The 16,883-nt window shown below is 41.8% G+C and overlaps 1 protein-coding gene across 6 annotated transcripts in view; it reads left to right on the top strand.

Annotated features, from left to right (window-relative positions):
• The window catches only part of ctps1b (CTP synthase 1b), a 63,283-nt gene that overhangs the window by 12,230 nt on the left and 34,170 nt on the right, over positions 1-16,883 (top strand). For 4 of the 6 annotated variants that reach the window (XM_072547985.1, XM_072547983.1, XM_072547982.1 and 1 more), the window contains exons 3-9: positions 813-983; positions 2,178-2,278; positions 3,570-3,686; positions 5,393-5,419; positions 6,702-6,785; positions 9,643-9,723; positions 13,094-13,245. In XM_072547985.1, coding sequence (XP_072404086.1) covers positions 813-983; positions 2,178-2,278; positions 3,570-3,686; positions 5,393-5,419; positions 6,702-6,785; positions 9,643-9,723; positions 13,094-13,245 — 733 coding nt within the window. The remainder of the gene's footprint in view (positions 1-812; positions 984-2,177; positions 2,279-3,569; positions 3,687-5,392; positions 5,420-6,701; positions 6,786-9,642; positions 9,724-13,093; positions 13,246-16,883) is intronic. The other 2 variants (XM_072547984.1, XM_072547987.1) reach the window with 2 other exon arrangements.

The raw sequence follows: 16,883 nt of genomic DNA, 5'->3' as shown, positions 1-16,883 counted from the left end.
ACAGCACACATGACATTCTCGAAGAACTCCCAAATAGATTGGTCAACATCATTTCCCTTTCACAAAACCATGCCCCGATTACCTTGAACGTATCTAAAAGCTCTGCTGCACCTTCTTTTATAATAGTGTCTAACCTTTTCCCTAGATATTAAGGTAAGTGGCTTGTAGTTACCTACTTTCTGACTCCATTGCTTTTTGAGTAAAGATGTTACCTACTATCTTCCAATTTAATGGGACCTTTCCCGAATCGAAGGAAATTTTAATTTGGAAAATTAAAGCCAATGCATTAACTATCTAATTTGCCTCTTTTCAATCACAAGGATAAAGTCCATCAGGATCTGGGGACTTGTAGACGAGTGGGTTGCTCTTCGGAGGGTCGGTGTGGACTTGTTGGGCAGGAGAGCCTGTTTCCACACTTTAGGGAATTTAATCTTTAAAAAAAATTTATAAACTAGGTATTACTGCTTAAAAATAAATAACGCTTATTTTTAAACTCATTTGAAACAGAGAAGAGGCAAATATTATTCTTACAGATGGTCATGAGTCTTTTGATCTCTCTTCCTCAAAATGCAGTGGATGCAGAGCCTTTGAATATTTTTAAGACAGAGGTGGAAATCCTTGTTAAATCCTTGTTAAACCAAGGCAGTGAAAGGTTATCAAACTCTCACTTCCAACTATTTACTCATCGCTCCTTCTATCGTGATTTTTATCTGATTTGGTCCTCCTTTTCCATTTGCTGATTTATCACTGCTGCTGATGAATAGAAAATTTCTGAGTGAACAGTTTGAAAGGATGCTCCTTTTGTTGTGCAGGTGAGGTGTTCGTGTTGGATGATGGTGGAGAGGTAGACTTGGATCTGGGAAACTACGAGCGGTTTCTGGATATCCGTTTAACGAGAGACAACAACATTACGACAGGGAAGATCTACCAATCAGTGATTAATAAAGAACGAAAAGGAGATTATCTGGGCAAAACTGTACAAGGTGAGTAACTTTCAAGTATTGCCAAGGATACAAAGTGGTTTTTCCTTATGATTGTTTTATCCATTTCATTCATTTCTGTTCACTTTCTTCCTGCCCCTTTTTTTAAACAATGACCCCTAATTCTAGATTCTTTCACAAATGGAAACACCCTTACAACATGCCTGTAAGCAATTCTCTTCCTAAACCATGCAGCTGATCAGAAGTCCCATATCCTCCAGTCAGTGTTCTGATGCTTTTGCTTCCAATTCTGGAAGTCATTGCTGCACCCAGACAATGACAAAAAATTGCATTGATATAGCACCTTGATTGTAGATAGATCATATTTTATTAAACAGAGGTATTAAGGGATATGGGTCAAAGGCAGATGCATAGAGTTAGGCCATAGATCAGCCATGATTTTGTTGAATACTGGAACAGGCTTGAGGGGCTGAATGGCCTACTCAGGTACATTGGAACACCACCATCTACAAGTTCTCCTCCAAATTACACACCATCCAGACTTGGAAATACTTGGAAACAATTTTTTCATTATTGTTTGGTCAAATCCTGGAAATTCCTCCATAACAGCACATAGATGTCTCTACACCTCAAGGACTGCAGTTCAAGAAGGCAGCTCACCACCTCCTCAAGGGTATTAATGGATAGGCAATAAATGCTGTTATAGCTGGTGACACTCACATCTCATGAACAAATATTAAAAGTAAACTTGCCATTTCTTTTCCTTTACGTGTTTATTCAGTTTCCTTTCAAAAGCTACTCCTACGCCTATGCATTCCCCTAACCTGCAGGAATAAACCCTCTGAGTTTAAAACAATAGATTCTTCCCCATTTTGCTTGCTTTTCTTTCCCCATTCACCTTAATGTGCTGGTTCAGAACCTGCAATGCTCATCTGAGACATTCAGGGGTTCCCAGAGTCAATAACAATACAGCTGCCAGAGCATTTTTATAATAGAGCAGTTTCAAGTAGCTGTGACCTTGGGGAGACCTTTTTGTGTGGAATCAATGTACCAGCATTCAGGAATGTTGCTGGCTGCAGTTTTCTGGATGCATGCATTTTTGCTTTTTCAAGTTTTATCCTGCTGCTGGCTACATTAGATTTTTGCTTGCAGCATTCAGCAAGGGAAGGAGAAACTAATTAGGTGCATTGAGAATAAATTATGTCACTAATGTTGATGTTTGTTGTTTTCTTGTAGTTGTCCCACACATCACGGACGCCATTCAGGAGTGGGTGGTCCGGCAAGCACTCATTCCAGTCGATAGTGATGGCGTCGAGCCTGAAGTGTGTGTTATTGAGGTAATTAAAAAATGTTTGCATTCTGTCGCATTTACCATACGTGTGCTGTTGCGAAGTGTTTCATGGTTGGTCAGCTGCTTCTTTGCAAGTATTCTGCAAGCAGTTAGCATCCAGAAGGCCCCACAAACAAGGAATGACTGACTTGTTATATTTCTGGGGCTGATGGTCGTGAGCAGAATGCAGGCCAAAGACTCCGAGAGAATCATCTGGAGCTTGAGTTCCTGAAAAGGGATATGTGGCTCCTCTGAAAGACAAGGAGAAAGTGAGGACTGCAGATGCTGGAGCTCAGAGTCAAGAGTGTGCTGCTGGAAAAGCACAGCAGCTCAGGCATCATCTGAGGAGCAGGAGAATCGATGTTTCGGGCATAAGCCCTTCATCCAGAAGAGCAACATTCCTGATGAAGGGCTTATGCCCAAAACGTTGATTCTCCTACTCCTTGGATGCTGCCTGACCTGCTGTGCTTCTCCAGAGCACCACACTGTCCTCTGAAAGACAGCACCTCAGGCAATGCAGCAGCCCCTCTGTGTTGCTCTGAGGTCTCAGGTTAAATTTTATCCTGGGTAGAAGTTGATTTGGCTGCCTTCTAACTTCACCTGAAGCATAGATAATTGTGATCAGGCTTTGAACATCAGAATAAAAAATATTAAAATAATACCAGACCACAGAGCTGCTCTCTCGTTAGAGAGGATTGGTGATGGTTAAACCTGAGGGTTTATTTGTAACTTCAGTGAATGAATTATAATTTACCTTTTGGCCACCACACACCACCCCCTGGTGTATGCCAGCAGTTAGTCAGTGTAGTTGTAATGACAGCACCAGCCTTGAGGTGCCTTCTCCAAATAGCAATCCTTTGCAATCCAGATGATGCTATACACTGGTGCCTTCCAGATTTTGCCTACAGTGGCCCCCCCTAAAACCCATAAATGTTTGGTTTTCAAAAGCAGTGGAAGGGATAATACCAAGAACCAGTGGTCCCCTTTCTGAGGATATGTGTGATTGGGGGTATGTGCTAGTGTTGTGTTTGCACTCACGTGTAGATTGACTGGTGCCAAGGATAACTCTGAGAGGAAAGTACATCTGAGTTGTTTTCCCAAACCCTCTGTCTTTCTGACCTGCTCTTCACAGGGTAGGATTCGGAGACACCTGAGAATAGGGCATCAGAGAAACAAAGGGAGGCCATACTGATGGAATGGTTGCAAAACAGAAGAGATAACAGCAATAGTGGGTCTGCCTTATTTTAAGTGTGTGTCCCTTAATGTGACTCTGCTAACAATCTCCTCTCTGTATTTAGCTGGGTGGTACAGTGGGAGATATTGAGAGCATGCCTTTCATTGAAGCATTCCGTCAGTTCCAGTTCAAAGCCAAAAGAGAGAACTTCTGCAACATTCATGTCAGTTTAGTTCCTCAGGTGAGTCCTCTGCTTTAACATTGACACTGCATCAAACACATTCTCAAAGTACAGCACAGTGTTTCTGAACATCTTTTTATTCATTCATGGGATGTGGAGTCAGTTGCCCATCTCTAGTTGCCCTGAGGGGGTAATGAGTCAACTGTGGGTCTGGAGTCACATGTAGACAGACCAGGTAAGAATGATAGTTCCCTTCCCGAAGGACATTAGTGAGCCAGATGGGTTTTACCATAATCAAAAGTTGTTTATCATTATCATTAAGCAAACTTTCATTTATTTCAGATTAAATCAAATTTCACTGACCCCAGAACATTAGCCTGTTCTGGATTATTAGCCTAGTAGCATAACAGCTATGTCACTACCTCCCTGTTTATATTTGAGTCTTGGGAGAATCTTGATGTTGTTACTGGACTGCATTTAGCTCTGAATAGCTTTAGATTTGCTGTTACCCAGAGACAGCCAGTGAGCTTTACCATGACAGGTTAGTGTCTCGAGCCAGCCAAACACCACAGTGTCCTCTACAAGCCACACAGGAACTGCACGAAAGGGGAAAGCAACTGGATCTCCTTAACGAAACAGATTGAAGAGTCATTAATGGGCAGCACATTGTCAGGAAGTGTTTGTTAGAATCGTGACAGCAACGTTAAAGCTGGTACAGAAAACAATACAAAGATAGGCTAAGAAATATTGTGGTAAGAATGCCAGTGATTTAAGAAGAAAAATAATATAAATTATTATTTTTTAAACTTATTAATCAGCGTGAGAGTATTTTGCAGTAATTAATGAGCTTAGGAAGGTGCTTGGGCTGGAATAGACAAACTTTTAAGGTTTTACTGAATTTAATTCATACTCATGATGTCGATAAGACCATAAGACAGAGGACCAGAAATTAGGCCCTTCAGCCCATTGAGTCTGTTTAGCCATTTAATCATGGCTGATAAGTTTCTCAGCCCCGTTCTCCCACTTTCTCCCTGTAACCCTAGATCATCTTGATACTCAAAGACCTATCTATCTCTGTCTTAAATATACTCAGTGACCTGGCCTCCACAGGCTTCTGTAGCAATGAATTCCATAGATGCACCACTCTCTGGCTGAAGAAGTTTTTCCTTATCTCCGTTCTAAAGGGTCTTCCCTTTACTCTAAGGATGTACCCTCGGGTCCTAGTTGCTCCTACCAATGGAAACATCTTCCCAACATCCATCCACTCTGTCCAGGCCTTCCCCACAGTTGCCTTCCCCTTTCGTACAGCTCCCATGTGGCTTGTAGAGGACACTGCGGCATTTAGCTGATTCAAGGCACTAACCTGTCATGGTAGAGCTCATTGGAAGTCTCTGGGTAACAGCAAATCTAAAACTATTCAGTGCAAGAAATTCACTCTGTTACACTTGACAGGGGAAACAGATGGTGCTTTGCTTCTTTTGCACAACCTTTGTGGGAGAGGTGAGTCTTAGGCTCAAGTTCTGGATTTTGCTTTTAACTGTGCCTTTGTGGGTTCTAGAAGTTCCTGTGTCACTTGTTAATAATGACCAATGAACACTGAACCTTACCATTATTTCTGAAGCAAATTCACCTCCTGAGCTGTTTCCCTTAATAGAAAACATTGATATGCTGGGAAAAAGAGTTGGTTTTTCCAGTGTAATTATAATTGTTCTTTTCCTTCCTGCAAACTGTCCCTGACTGGCTGAGACTGGGCCATCCCCTTCCAGGTTCCTGGCAATGCCTCTCTGATACAGGTATGACCATTAGGTACATGCACCGTGGGTGTTACAAAGCCTGCCTTTGTTCCTCAGCTTCTCCAGTAAGAACAAATGGTGAAACTGACTTGAAACACTGCCTGAGAGTGTGGTGAAGGCAGGGATTAGATTGTCATCTGCAAAGGAAATTATTGACAGTACAACAAGGAGGAGACAGGGGAATAACACAAGTTGAATTGCTCCTTTGTAAATCAACATGGAAAGCTGGCTGAATGGCCTCCTGCTATAAATGTGCTATGATTCTATGATAATACAAACTGTACTTTTATTCATTTAACTTTCCCCTTGCGTTTGTTCCTGAATTGTTACCTTTAGTGCCCCTCTTTAGCCTTCTGATAGAAGCCGTGTATTTTTTATGTGACTGCAAACTGTCTCATCGTGATATTCCAGCTGTAGGTGATTGGAACACTCAGTCCAGGAATGTGACATACTCCTAAAGATGGCAGATCAGACCAGGCTGAAATTCCACATCTAGCAATGGGGTATCAGACCCAATCCGAAGTAGCCATCTATCGTAAACAGCAGTGAATTGGGAAGGTCACAGTTCAACTATTTCTCTCCACAAGGTTTTCTAGAGGGGGTCGGTTTTGAATTTTGGAATTGTATACCCAGGAGGATTATGAAATATTTTTAAGACTGGGACAGTCAGATTTTTGGTCTTGGATAATTTAGGGATGCTGGGAGCAGCTGGGTACGTGGAGCCCAAGATCGTCCACGATTGTACTAAATGTGTCCTTCTTCCTTAAATTCTTAAGAAAGAGTTAGAGGCCAGGCTGATATATTGGCATTCCATAAACAAACAAGCACCTGAGAGAGGTAAACCTGTAGAACCATAGGACTGGAATGAGGGAATGGGACTGACTGGATTGTTTTACAGAGCGGTGTCACGTAACAGCAATGATTCTGAAATCCATCAGTATATCTTATTTGATCTAATCCAGCAGACACTCGCAATTTGAGTCCGAGATGAGTTTGTTCTAATGTGCTGTGTGTATTATGAAGTGATGTGGCTCTTTTCTGTATTTCAAAGCACAAAGGGCAGTATTATTCATAGTTATCTGATTGGGATGACGTGTCAAAGCAGTTTCAAAGTTTGCTGAGTCCACTTTGGTTATTTTCAGCAATTAATGTGAAAATAAATCCATTCTGTGTTACAACATCCAGTATGTTTGTATTCTCACTCAGTTAACATGCATGTTGTTGACTTTACTCTGGGTGACAAACTGCACACGCACAAACCAGTTGACCTTTTCTTTTGTAGCCAAGTACAACAGGGGAGCAAAAAACAAAACCAACCCAAAACAGCGTTCGGGAGCTTCGTGGTCTAGGACTGTCGCCAGATTTGGTAAGTGGAAAATAATGGCCTGCTTTAAGGAGTGTACCGAATGGAAATGAAAAGTAGGACCAAGGGTTATGGAGAGAAAGTGGGCAGACAGGGTTGAGAAACTTATCAGGTGTGATTGAATGGTGGAGCAAACTCGATGGGCTGAATGGCCTAATTTCTGTTCCTGTGGCTTATGGTCTTATAGTCATTGCAAATAGTTAGGTGCAAAGTTTTGCAGGCTTTAGTTTTGGAAACATCAGTTCAATTGTCAGCAAATTACCTCAACTCCATCGCTTTCATGAACTTTACTGATCAAAAGTAAGATGTCCATTTTCAAAGGTTTTGAAGTTCAGAATTATCTTTAACCCTGTTGTTTCAGAGAGAGATGAGCTGTTAGTTAGTGGACAATAAAGATTGGACCTTTGTCCTATGTGTGGCTCTTTGAAGCAGAGGAAAAGAGCAGTAAAGACAGGCTACTCACTATTGGCTGGAGTTTGAATTGAAATAATTGGTAAGACAAAATTTAAACATTGCCGCAAGGAAACAAGCAGTTGAAGCTTTTTGTCTAAGTACAAAACTTAAAGAAACGCTTGAACAAAGGGACACCATTTGTACAGCGTGAGATGGGGGTATTGATTGTTTGAACTTTTGTTGGCATGGCGATACAGCATGAATCTCCATCCTCAAACTGGAGGTAAATTCTGATTGGTCAGGGAGTTGCCATGGGGTGCAGCAGAGACTGGCTGTGCCCACGGCCCGATTTAAAGAAGCAGCATAATGTATTTACAAATTTCTTTTACCCACATAAAACAGGGTCCTATGCTTTACTACATGTAGTTTTTAGCAAAAACATCATACTGTGAACCTGACTGATCTTAAATTGCTTTTTGGTGTCGGTGTCAGCACAGTCTGAATTATTTGATAAATTATTTCCAATAACAGAATTACCTCTAATATGGGATAGACTGTTCTGAGCCCTGCAAGCAGGGATTAGTTGAGTGTGACTAGTATGGTACCCATTTCAAATGATTGACAGGACAGCTTGTTGTCTATAGCCTGCCAGTCAATGGAATGTAAGGCCTACAGTCCTGGCATCACTCCAGTACTCAAACTCATATATCACATTATTCATTTGTACGGTAGTCAAGACGTCATTTTGGCTGTACAATAGCATCTAGTTGGTGGGGAAAACCACTCAAGGGTTTTCTGCACAGGTTTAAAAAAAACTGGAGTGTGAGGAAAACTAAAACAAAAAGCATGGGAAAGTCAAAAAAAATGAGAAAAGGGCGATAACGAGGCAAAAGTGGAAAGAACTGGGAGAGCAATCTGAAGAGAGGCATGCAACATTAACAGAGTGGAACACAGGAGAGGGCACACAGAAGGAGGAGGTTTGCCTGAGAGTGCAGATGTGAAAGGAAGAATACAAAAACAGAAGGATTCCTGATGAAGGGCTTATGCCTGAAACGTCGACTCTCCTCCTCGGATGCTGCCTGACCAGCTGTGCTTTTCCAGCACCACATTCTTCGACTCTGAAGAGTACAAGCCACTAGATAAATGAAGGAGTCTAATCAAAGAGGGAAATATGCGCAGAAGTGAAGAAATGAAGGTAGTTCCACACAAAATTTGACTTGTCAATATTCATAACTCAATTTCTTTGGTCTTTGATGTTTTAATTGTTACCTTTTTTAAACATTACCTTTTTTTAAAAAAAGCTGCAACTTTAGTGTTTATTTTGTAACAATGGGGTTCAGTCAGGGGGTGGTAAGTGATTAGACCTTGATGTTGATGAGATGCATTGAGAAATAATTTCTAAAACACAATTATTTAGATGATATTACTATGAAAGTAACATTTATGTATGAAGTTAGATTGTTCTTTCTTCCAAAGTACAGCAGTATCCTGTGTCTAATCTGTTCCTTTTTGCTGCTTTTAAATGTTTGTTTTCTTTTGTTCATTAAAGTTGAAGCATGTCTTTGCTGCAAGATGTCGAATATCGAACAGTACAGCACAGGAACAGGCCCTTTGGCCCATCATGTCTGTGCAAACCATGATGCAATTCTAAACTATTCCCATGGTCCACATTTTTAATTCAGTTGTATTAATTAATACATCAAACAATTTGTCTTCCAGCAGAGCACAGCACTACTCCATAAGTAGAGTTTTCTATTAATAGAAGTTCAAATGAGGATTTTTATTATATTTCATTGTTAACCAGCATTAACAGCAAAATGTGAGACTTGAAAGGGTTCAGAAAAGATTTACAAGAATGTTGCCAGAGTAGGAGGGTTTGAACTATAGGGACAAGCTGAATGGGCTGGGGCTGTTTTCCCTGGAATGTTGGAGACAGAGGGGTGACCTTACAGAGGTTTATAAAATCATGAGGGGCATATGATTTATATTTAGAGTGTAAATAGACAAGGTCTTTTCCCTGGGGTGGGGGAATCCAGAACTAGAGGGCATAGGTTTAGGGTGAGAGGGGAAAGATTTAAAAGGGACCTAAAGGGGCAACTTTTACACGCAGATTGTGGTGCGTGTATGGAATGAGCTGCCAGAGGAAGTGGTGGAGGCTGGTACAATTACAACATTTAAAAGGCATCTGGATGTGTATATGAATAGGAAAGGTTGAGAAGTATGTGGACTAAATGCTGGCAAATGCGACTAAATCAATGTCGAATGTCTGGTCAGTATGGACGGTTTTCGTGCTATATATCTCTATGACTGTAAGTGTATAAAACATCTTCTGTTGATTTGCCATCCGTCTACACATATGCTGCAATGGAAGCAGCAATATTTACTTTTTGTAAAGTACATTTATCAAGCTGTATATATCTGACCTTGTAATAAACTCTTTCTAAAGTTGCTCTCACTTTCTTTGTAGATTGTCTGCCGCTGTACAACGCCCATGGAGAAATCTGTCAAAGAAAAGATCTCTATGTTCTGCCATGTAGAACCCGAACAGGTAAAATTTAAAAGCAGGCATTATTTAAGGAGTAAAAATATTAAAGCAAAAAGCTGTGGGTTTTGTAAAGCTGTAACTAGGTCAAAAAATGTTGGGAATCCTCTGACCATGTCTGGAGAGAGGGAATCAGAGTTAAAGTTTCATTCTGATCAGTGACTGTTTTTTCTACAGCTCTCATTTTTTTTTGCTTTTCTGTTTATAGTGATGTTTCCTAACCCGCTGAGGGTTTTAAGGTTTTGGTCAGACTACAATTGTGGTATTGTGTTTTGGTTCTGGGCACTATACTTAAGGACGGGTATTAAAACCCTGAAGAAATTTCAAAGGTGTTTTATTGGAATTTTGGAAACAAGAAAGCTGTAGAGAAATTGGCTACATTCTCCTTGGAGCAGAGAAGGTTTAAAGTTGATCTGATTGAGGTGTTCAAAATTATGAACAGTTTGACAGGATAAGGAGGATGCTGAAAAATGTGTTGTTGGAAAAGCGCAGCAGGTCAGGCAGCATCCAAGGAATAGGAGAATCAATGTTTCGGGCATAAGCCCTTCTTCAGGAATCCTGAAGCCATTCCTGAAGAAGGGCTTATGCCCGAAATTTCGATTCTCCTGCTCCTTGGATGCTGCCTGACCTGCTGCGCTTTTCCAGCAACACATTTTTCAGCTCTGATTTCCAGCATCTGCAGTCCTCACTTTCTCCTCGGATAAAGAGGATGTTGTGTTTTCATTAGTTTGTATGGAAGTAACTAGGGCTCACAAGATTATCAGCTAGAGAGTGAGAAGTGAGGTAAGGAGAAACTTAAGAGAGTTGGGTTTTTTTTCTATTTGTTTATTGGATGTGGGCATTACTGGCTAGACCAGCTTTTATTGCTCATCTCTACTTGCCCAGAGGGGAGATAAGAGTTGTTGTGGATCTGGAGTCACATGTAGGCCAGACCAGGTACGAACAGCAGTTTCCTTCCCTGAAGGACATTACTGAACCCGTTGGGTTTTTCTGAGAGTTACCAGTGGATTCGTGGTCATCATTAGACTCTTAATTCTGGATATTTATTGAATTCAAAACTTAACCATCTGCCATGCTGGGATTCAAGCTTGGATCCCCAGAGCATTGGTCTCTGGATTAATTGTCTAGTGCTTCCCCTTTGAGTTTGGAATGAGCTTTGTGCTGTGGTAATGTCCCAACCTTGGGCTAGAGCACCTGGGTTCAAATCCCACCTGTACTGAAGGGTTGTTGTAACTCGAGGTTAGTTAAAAATATTTCTAAAAAGCAAAGAACTGCAGAAGCTAAAAATCTGCAACAAAAACAAATTTCTGGAGAGGTTCAGCAGGTCAGGGAGCATCTTGGAGAGAAAGCAGGGGTAATGTTTCAAGTGTCCCTACTTCAGAACCTTTGCTTTCTCTCTCTACACGCTGCTAGATCGGCAAAAATTCTCTTTAAAAGAAATTTGCGTATGGGAACAAGGAATCAATGAGGTTGGAGTGTTGTAGCGTATAAGTTGAAATAAACTTTGACTAGGAAAGTATGGTGTAGACTTTGCCTAACGAAACTCAGTGTTTAAAAGTTCTGGCAGCCTTCAGAATTAATATAATGTTTGGTCTGAGTGAATTTGGATAACTTACTATTGGACAGATGAACATCATGAAGTCATTCTTTGATACCACAAACTTAAATAGAAACAAGGGGCAGTTTGGTTTGAGTTTCCTGAAAGTCAGAGACGTTAACAGCACTGTGTTTATATTTGCCTTGAAGTATTTTGGAAGGTTTTGTTACATTAAAGATGATAGATATTAGACAGTATCAGTGAATTCCCCACATGTGAATTTGCCTATCCATATCAATAAAATTCAGCATCTGTGGGCAAATTTGCACATCCAGGATTTTTACTCTATTTTTTACCTGCATTTTTATCACACTCTGCACTTACCAATTTCATCATTTGTGGCAGTTCTCAGAAACGGCACTCTCTCACAAAGCTTTGCGAGAAATGGATTAGATTAGATTAGATTATTTACAGCATGGAAACAGGCCCTTCAGCCCAACAAGTCCACACCGCCCCGCCAAAGCGCACCCACCCACACCCATTCCCCTACATTTACCCTGCACCTAACACTACGGGCAATTTAGCATGGCCAATTCACCTAACCTGCACATTTTTGGACTGTGGGAGGAAACCGGAGGAAACCCACGCAGACACGGGGAGAATGTGCAAACTCCACACAGTCAGTCACCTGAGGCGGGATTTGAACCCGGGTCTCTGGCGCTGTGAGGCAGCAGTGCTAACCACTGTGCCACCGTGCCGCCCACGATGTTATCAGGATGCCTGAATATTTAAGAATTTTATTTTGGTTTCGTTTATTTTTAAATCTTGATTCCGAGTTGCTTTGTGTAGAAATAGAAACAGTGACTTTCCCACTGTAGGGATGCTGTGAGAGGTGATATCGATCAGGGAGCCCTCCCTGATGTGTGGTATGATTGTGCATCGGGTTACTTCGACTTTGGTTGGAGGAGGTGCAAAGTGAGCACCCACCAGGAAAGTGATGCCCCAAGCTGCAGCACCCACCAGGAAAGTGATGCCCCAAGCTGCCTTTACATAGCACAAAAACAGGCTATTCGGCCCAAGCAGTTGCTACATTCAACCCTCCTCTGTCTCCTGTCTAGTAAATCCGCCAGCATTACCCTCCATTTGCTTGCCCTCAGATGCTTGTGTAGCGCACTCTTGAATTCATCCCAACTATTTTCTTCAACCACCCCCTGAGTTAACAAGTTTCACATTCTCACCACTCTTTGGTAACATGATTTCTTCTGATTTTCCTGCTTGGTTTCTTGATCATGATTTTTATATTGCTGATTTCTGGTTCAGCTCTTCCCCACTACTGAAATAATTCTCTCTCAGTCCTCTCTATCGAAACCTTTTACAGTTTTGAAAACTATTGGTCATTCCTCAAGCATTTTCCAAAGGGAAGGAGACCCAGCCTGTATCTCTTTTCTGATGTGTGCACCCACCCATTTCTGATGCACCCTGGTTGGCTGTGTCCAGGAAGCAGTTGAAAGGAAGAGGAATCTAGTTCAAGACAGAACAACTTGTAGAGAAACCTATCTCTATATTCTGCCTCAAATGTTTTTAATTTTGCCAGTGTGATCAATCTGAAGGTAAATATGGGTTTTTAAAAGAAAGATTGCCTTCCACCATCATTTGAAAAGGTTGCTTTGAAATGGTTGTATAATAAGAGTTCAAGGGGCTCCCTATCTGCCAACGACTTTTCAACATTTTTCCCATGTGTTCTACAGTTTTGCATTTCCTAGTTTGGGGCACATTTACATGGTTTTCCCTGTGGTGATGTTTCTCTTGAAATAGCTTACATGCTGTCCTTGATTGCAGGTCATCTGTGTGTATGATGTCTGTTCCCTCTACCGAGTCCCTTTATTACTTGAAGCAGAAGGTGTGGTAGGCTATTTTAAGGAGAGGCTGAACCTCCAATTTGAAGCCAATTCTAGAAGACTACTGAACAAGTGGAAAGAGATGGCAGATAGGTACAGTAACACTCGCTCGGTGTGTAACTCTCACGGGAAAGGACACTTTCATTTCAGCCGCCAATATTAGGATAATTCCACCATAGTGAAACAGGCATGTCACTTATCAGCAAGTGCAGCACGGTGGTTCAGTGGTTAGCACTGCTGCCTCTCAGTGCCAGGACCCAGAATCAATTCCACCCCCAAGCCGACTGTCTGTGTGCACATTCCCCCTGTACCTGTGTGAGTTTTCTCCGGGTGCTCTGGTTTCCTTCAGGTATGTGCAGGTTAGGTGGATTGGCCATACTAAATTGCTCATAGTGTCCAGGGATGTACAGTCTAGGTGGATTAGCCAAGGGTAATGTGGGGTTCCAGGGATAGGGGACAGGTTGTGGGCTTGGTGGGATACTCTTCAGAGGGTTGATGGACCGAGTGGCCTGCTTCCACACGATAGGGATTCTGTGAAGTGCAGGAATCTAGGGCTTGTTTCTTCAAATTTTTACCTTTTGGTATACTTGCAATACCTTGGTGTGCCTGAGGCAAATTAATATACCTATTTGTGATGAACTGGAGGGGCTCTTGTGCAGTAGTAGTGTCCTATCTCTGGGCCAGAAAGTCTGGGTTCAAGTTCCACCTGCACTGGAGTGTATCCTAACGTTCAAAGGGTTATTTGAATTTCATTTTAGATGATGAATGAACTTCAAGAAAACATAAAATTTAACCCATATCTCACATGCAAAGGAAGCTCTGTGTAATTAGAACAACAGTACTGGTATTTTTGAAGGTGTAATGTGAAGTCTGTTTTTGTCAGTTAGGGAGTGAAAGATTGTTTTTAAATCCTCATTTTTTGGTCTGGTGTCACTGTCAGTACCTTTTGATTTTTTTTGTGTTTTATCAGTCTGAGAGCTGATGCTGATGGAGAAATAGATTGTAAATATTTACAGACTGGGCCACTGAAACACCTCACACCTCAGGCAAGGTATATTTGCCTCAGAGTGAGACAGCATAGTTTTACCAGGACTCTGACTGCCCTGAGAGCTGCTTGCCCATTGACTTATACCCTGCTACAGATGGTGGGAGTTTGTGTTCACTAACAAATCTGGAATTAAGAGTCTAATGATAACCATGAAACTGTTGTCAATTGTTGGAAAAACCCAAGCGGTTCACTAATGCTATTTATGGAAGGAAACTGCCATCCTTACCTGATCAGGCCTACACCTTACCTGATCAGGCCTACATGTGACTCCACATTCACCAAATCAGCCGTGTTATAATGGAATAACAGATCAGGCGGGACGGCATCTTGCAGTCTGTTTTTCTTGTGCTCACTGCAAAAGGTAGTACGAGTACATCTTGCTGTGAACTGAACCATAATCTTGCATTTATGTTCACAGAAGTGAGGTATTTCTTAGGGCTAATAAGATAATAATCAGGCAACAAAATACTTGTTTAGTATGTCCCTTACCTCATGCTGTTCCACACATTGGCACCTTGCTGATCTTTTAAGGGGTCCTATTCTCTCCCTCGTTACCTTTTGTCCTTAATATATTTATAAAATCCCTTTGGATTCTTCTTAACCCTATTTGCCAAAGCTATGTCTTGACCCCTTTTTGCTCTCCTGATTTCCCTCTTAAGTTTATTCCTACTGCCTTTATACTTTTCTAGAGATTCACTCGATCTCTGTGGTCAATACCTGACAAATGCTTGCTATTTTTTCTTGACCAGAACCTCAATTTCTCTGATCTTCCAGCATCTACCACCTATACCCTTCATCTTAACAGGAACACCTATACCCTTCATCTTAACAGGAACTCTCGCTATGTCATTTTTGAAAGCTTCCCATTTTCCAGCCATCCCTTTAACTGTAAACATTTGCCCCCAATCAACTTTTGAAAGTTCTTGCCTAATAACAAGTTGCTTCTCTTCCAATTTAGAAGTTTAACTTTTAGATCCGGTCTAAGCTTTTCCATCATTATCTTAAAATCAGTAGAATTATGGTCTCTGGTCCCAAAGTGCTCCCCCACTGACACCTCAGTCACCTGCCTGCCTATTTTCCAAGAGTTGGTCAAGCACCTTCTCTAGTAAGTACATCCACGTACTGAATCAGAAAGTTTTCTCATGCGCACTTAATAAATTCCTCTCCATCCAAGTCTTTAACACTACAACAGTGCCAGTCTATGTTTGGACTGTTTCTATGTTGCTACCATAACCATCCTATGATTCTTCGAGATAACCGATCTCCTTACAAATTTGTTTCTCAATTTCCCGCTGACTACTGAGGGGCCTATAGTACAGTCCCAGTAAGATGATCCTCCCTTTCTTATTTCTCACTTCCACCCAAATAATTTCCCTGGATGTATTCCCAGGAATATCCTCCCTAAGTACAGCTGTAATGTTATCCATAATCATAAACGCCACTCCCCCTCCTCTCTGCCCCCACCCCCTTTTGATCCTTCCTATACCATCTATACCCTAGAACATTAAGCTGCCAGTCCTGTCTATTCCTGAGCCATGTCTCTAATTCCTATGATATCCTAGTCCTATCTTCCCAACCATGCTCTGAATTCTGCCTTACCTGTTAGGCCTCTTGCGTTGAAATAGATAAAATACAGTTTAATTTACCTCATTCTCTATTTTGTTCCTGCCTGCCCTGACTGCTTCACTTGTTCCTTTTTACAATTGTACCAATCTCTGACTGATCTCTTTTCACACTATCTCCCTGGGTCCCCTGGCCATTAGTTTAAATCCTCCCGAGTAGCTCTAGCGAATCTCCCCACCAGTATATTAGTCCCCTTCCAATTCAGATGCAATCCGTCCTTCTTACACAGGTCACTTCTACCCCAGAAGAGATTCCAATGATCAAAAAATGCGAATTCTACTCCCCTGCGTCAGCACCTCAGCTGCATGTTCATCTGCTCTATCCTTCTATTCCTACTCTCACTGGCTCGTGAAATCAGGAGTAATCCAGATATTACCACGCTTGAGGACCTCCTTTTTAGATTCCTGTCTAACACGCTGTATTCTTTCCTCAGAGTCTCATCCTTCTCTCTTCCTATGTCCTAAGTTTTAATGTGTACAATGATCTCCTGCTGGTCCCTCTCCCTTTGAGAATGTTCTGCACTCTATCCAAGATATCCTTGACCCAGGCACCAGGGAGGCAACGCATCATTCTGATTTCTCGCTGTTGGCCGCAGAAATGCCTGTCTGTGCCTCTGATTAGAGAGTCCCCTATCACCATTGATCACTTAGACCCTGATGCAGCCCTCGTTAACTTAGAGCCAGTCTCAATACCAGTAAGCTGGATGTGTGTCTGCATTCCCCTGAGAGTGCATCACCCCATACGTTTTCCAAAAACAGCATACCTATTTGAGATAGTGATAGCCACATCAGACTCCTGCATGTCCTGCCTCCCTGTCCTACCTTTCCTGGCAGCAGCCCATCTACCTGCCTGTATCTGTCACTTTTCTCCCTTCCTATAATTGCCATCCATCACACCCCCTACCTCCTGTAAACTCCTCATTGCCTCTGCCTCTAACTGCTGCTCCAACTGATCCATTCGATCTGATAGGATTCGCAGCTTCAATTGATCATGTGAATTATTGGAATAAACAAAAACTATGGAAGTTTGGATTTCTAGTTTTCCGAATCTTAGGTTGACC

This window comes from Chiloscyllium punctatum, chromosome 27, assembly GCF_047496795.1.
Source record: "Chiloscyllium punctatum isolate Juve2018m chromosome 27, sChiPun1.3, whole genome shotgun sequence".
NCBI lineage: Eukaryota > Metazoa > Chordata > Chondrichthyes > Orectolobiformes > Hemiscylliidae > Chiloscyllium > Chiloscyllium punctatum.
This window is presented reverse-complemented; position numbering and strand designations above follow the sequence as displayed.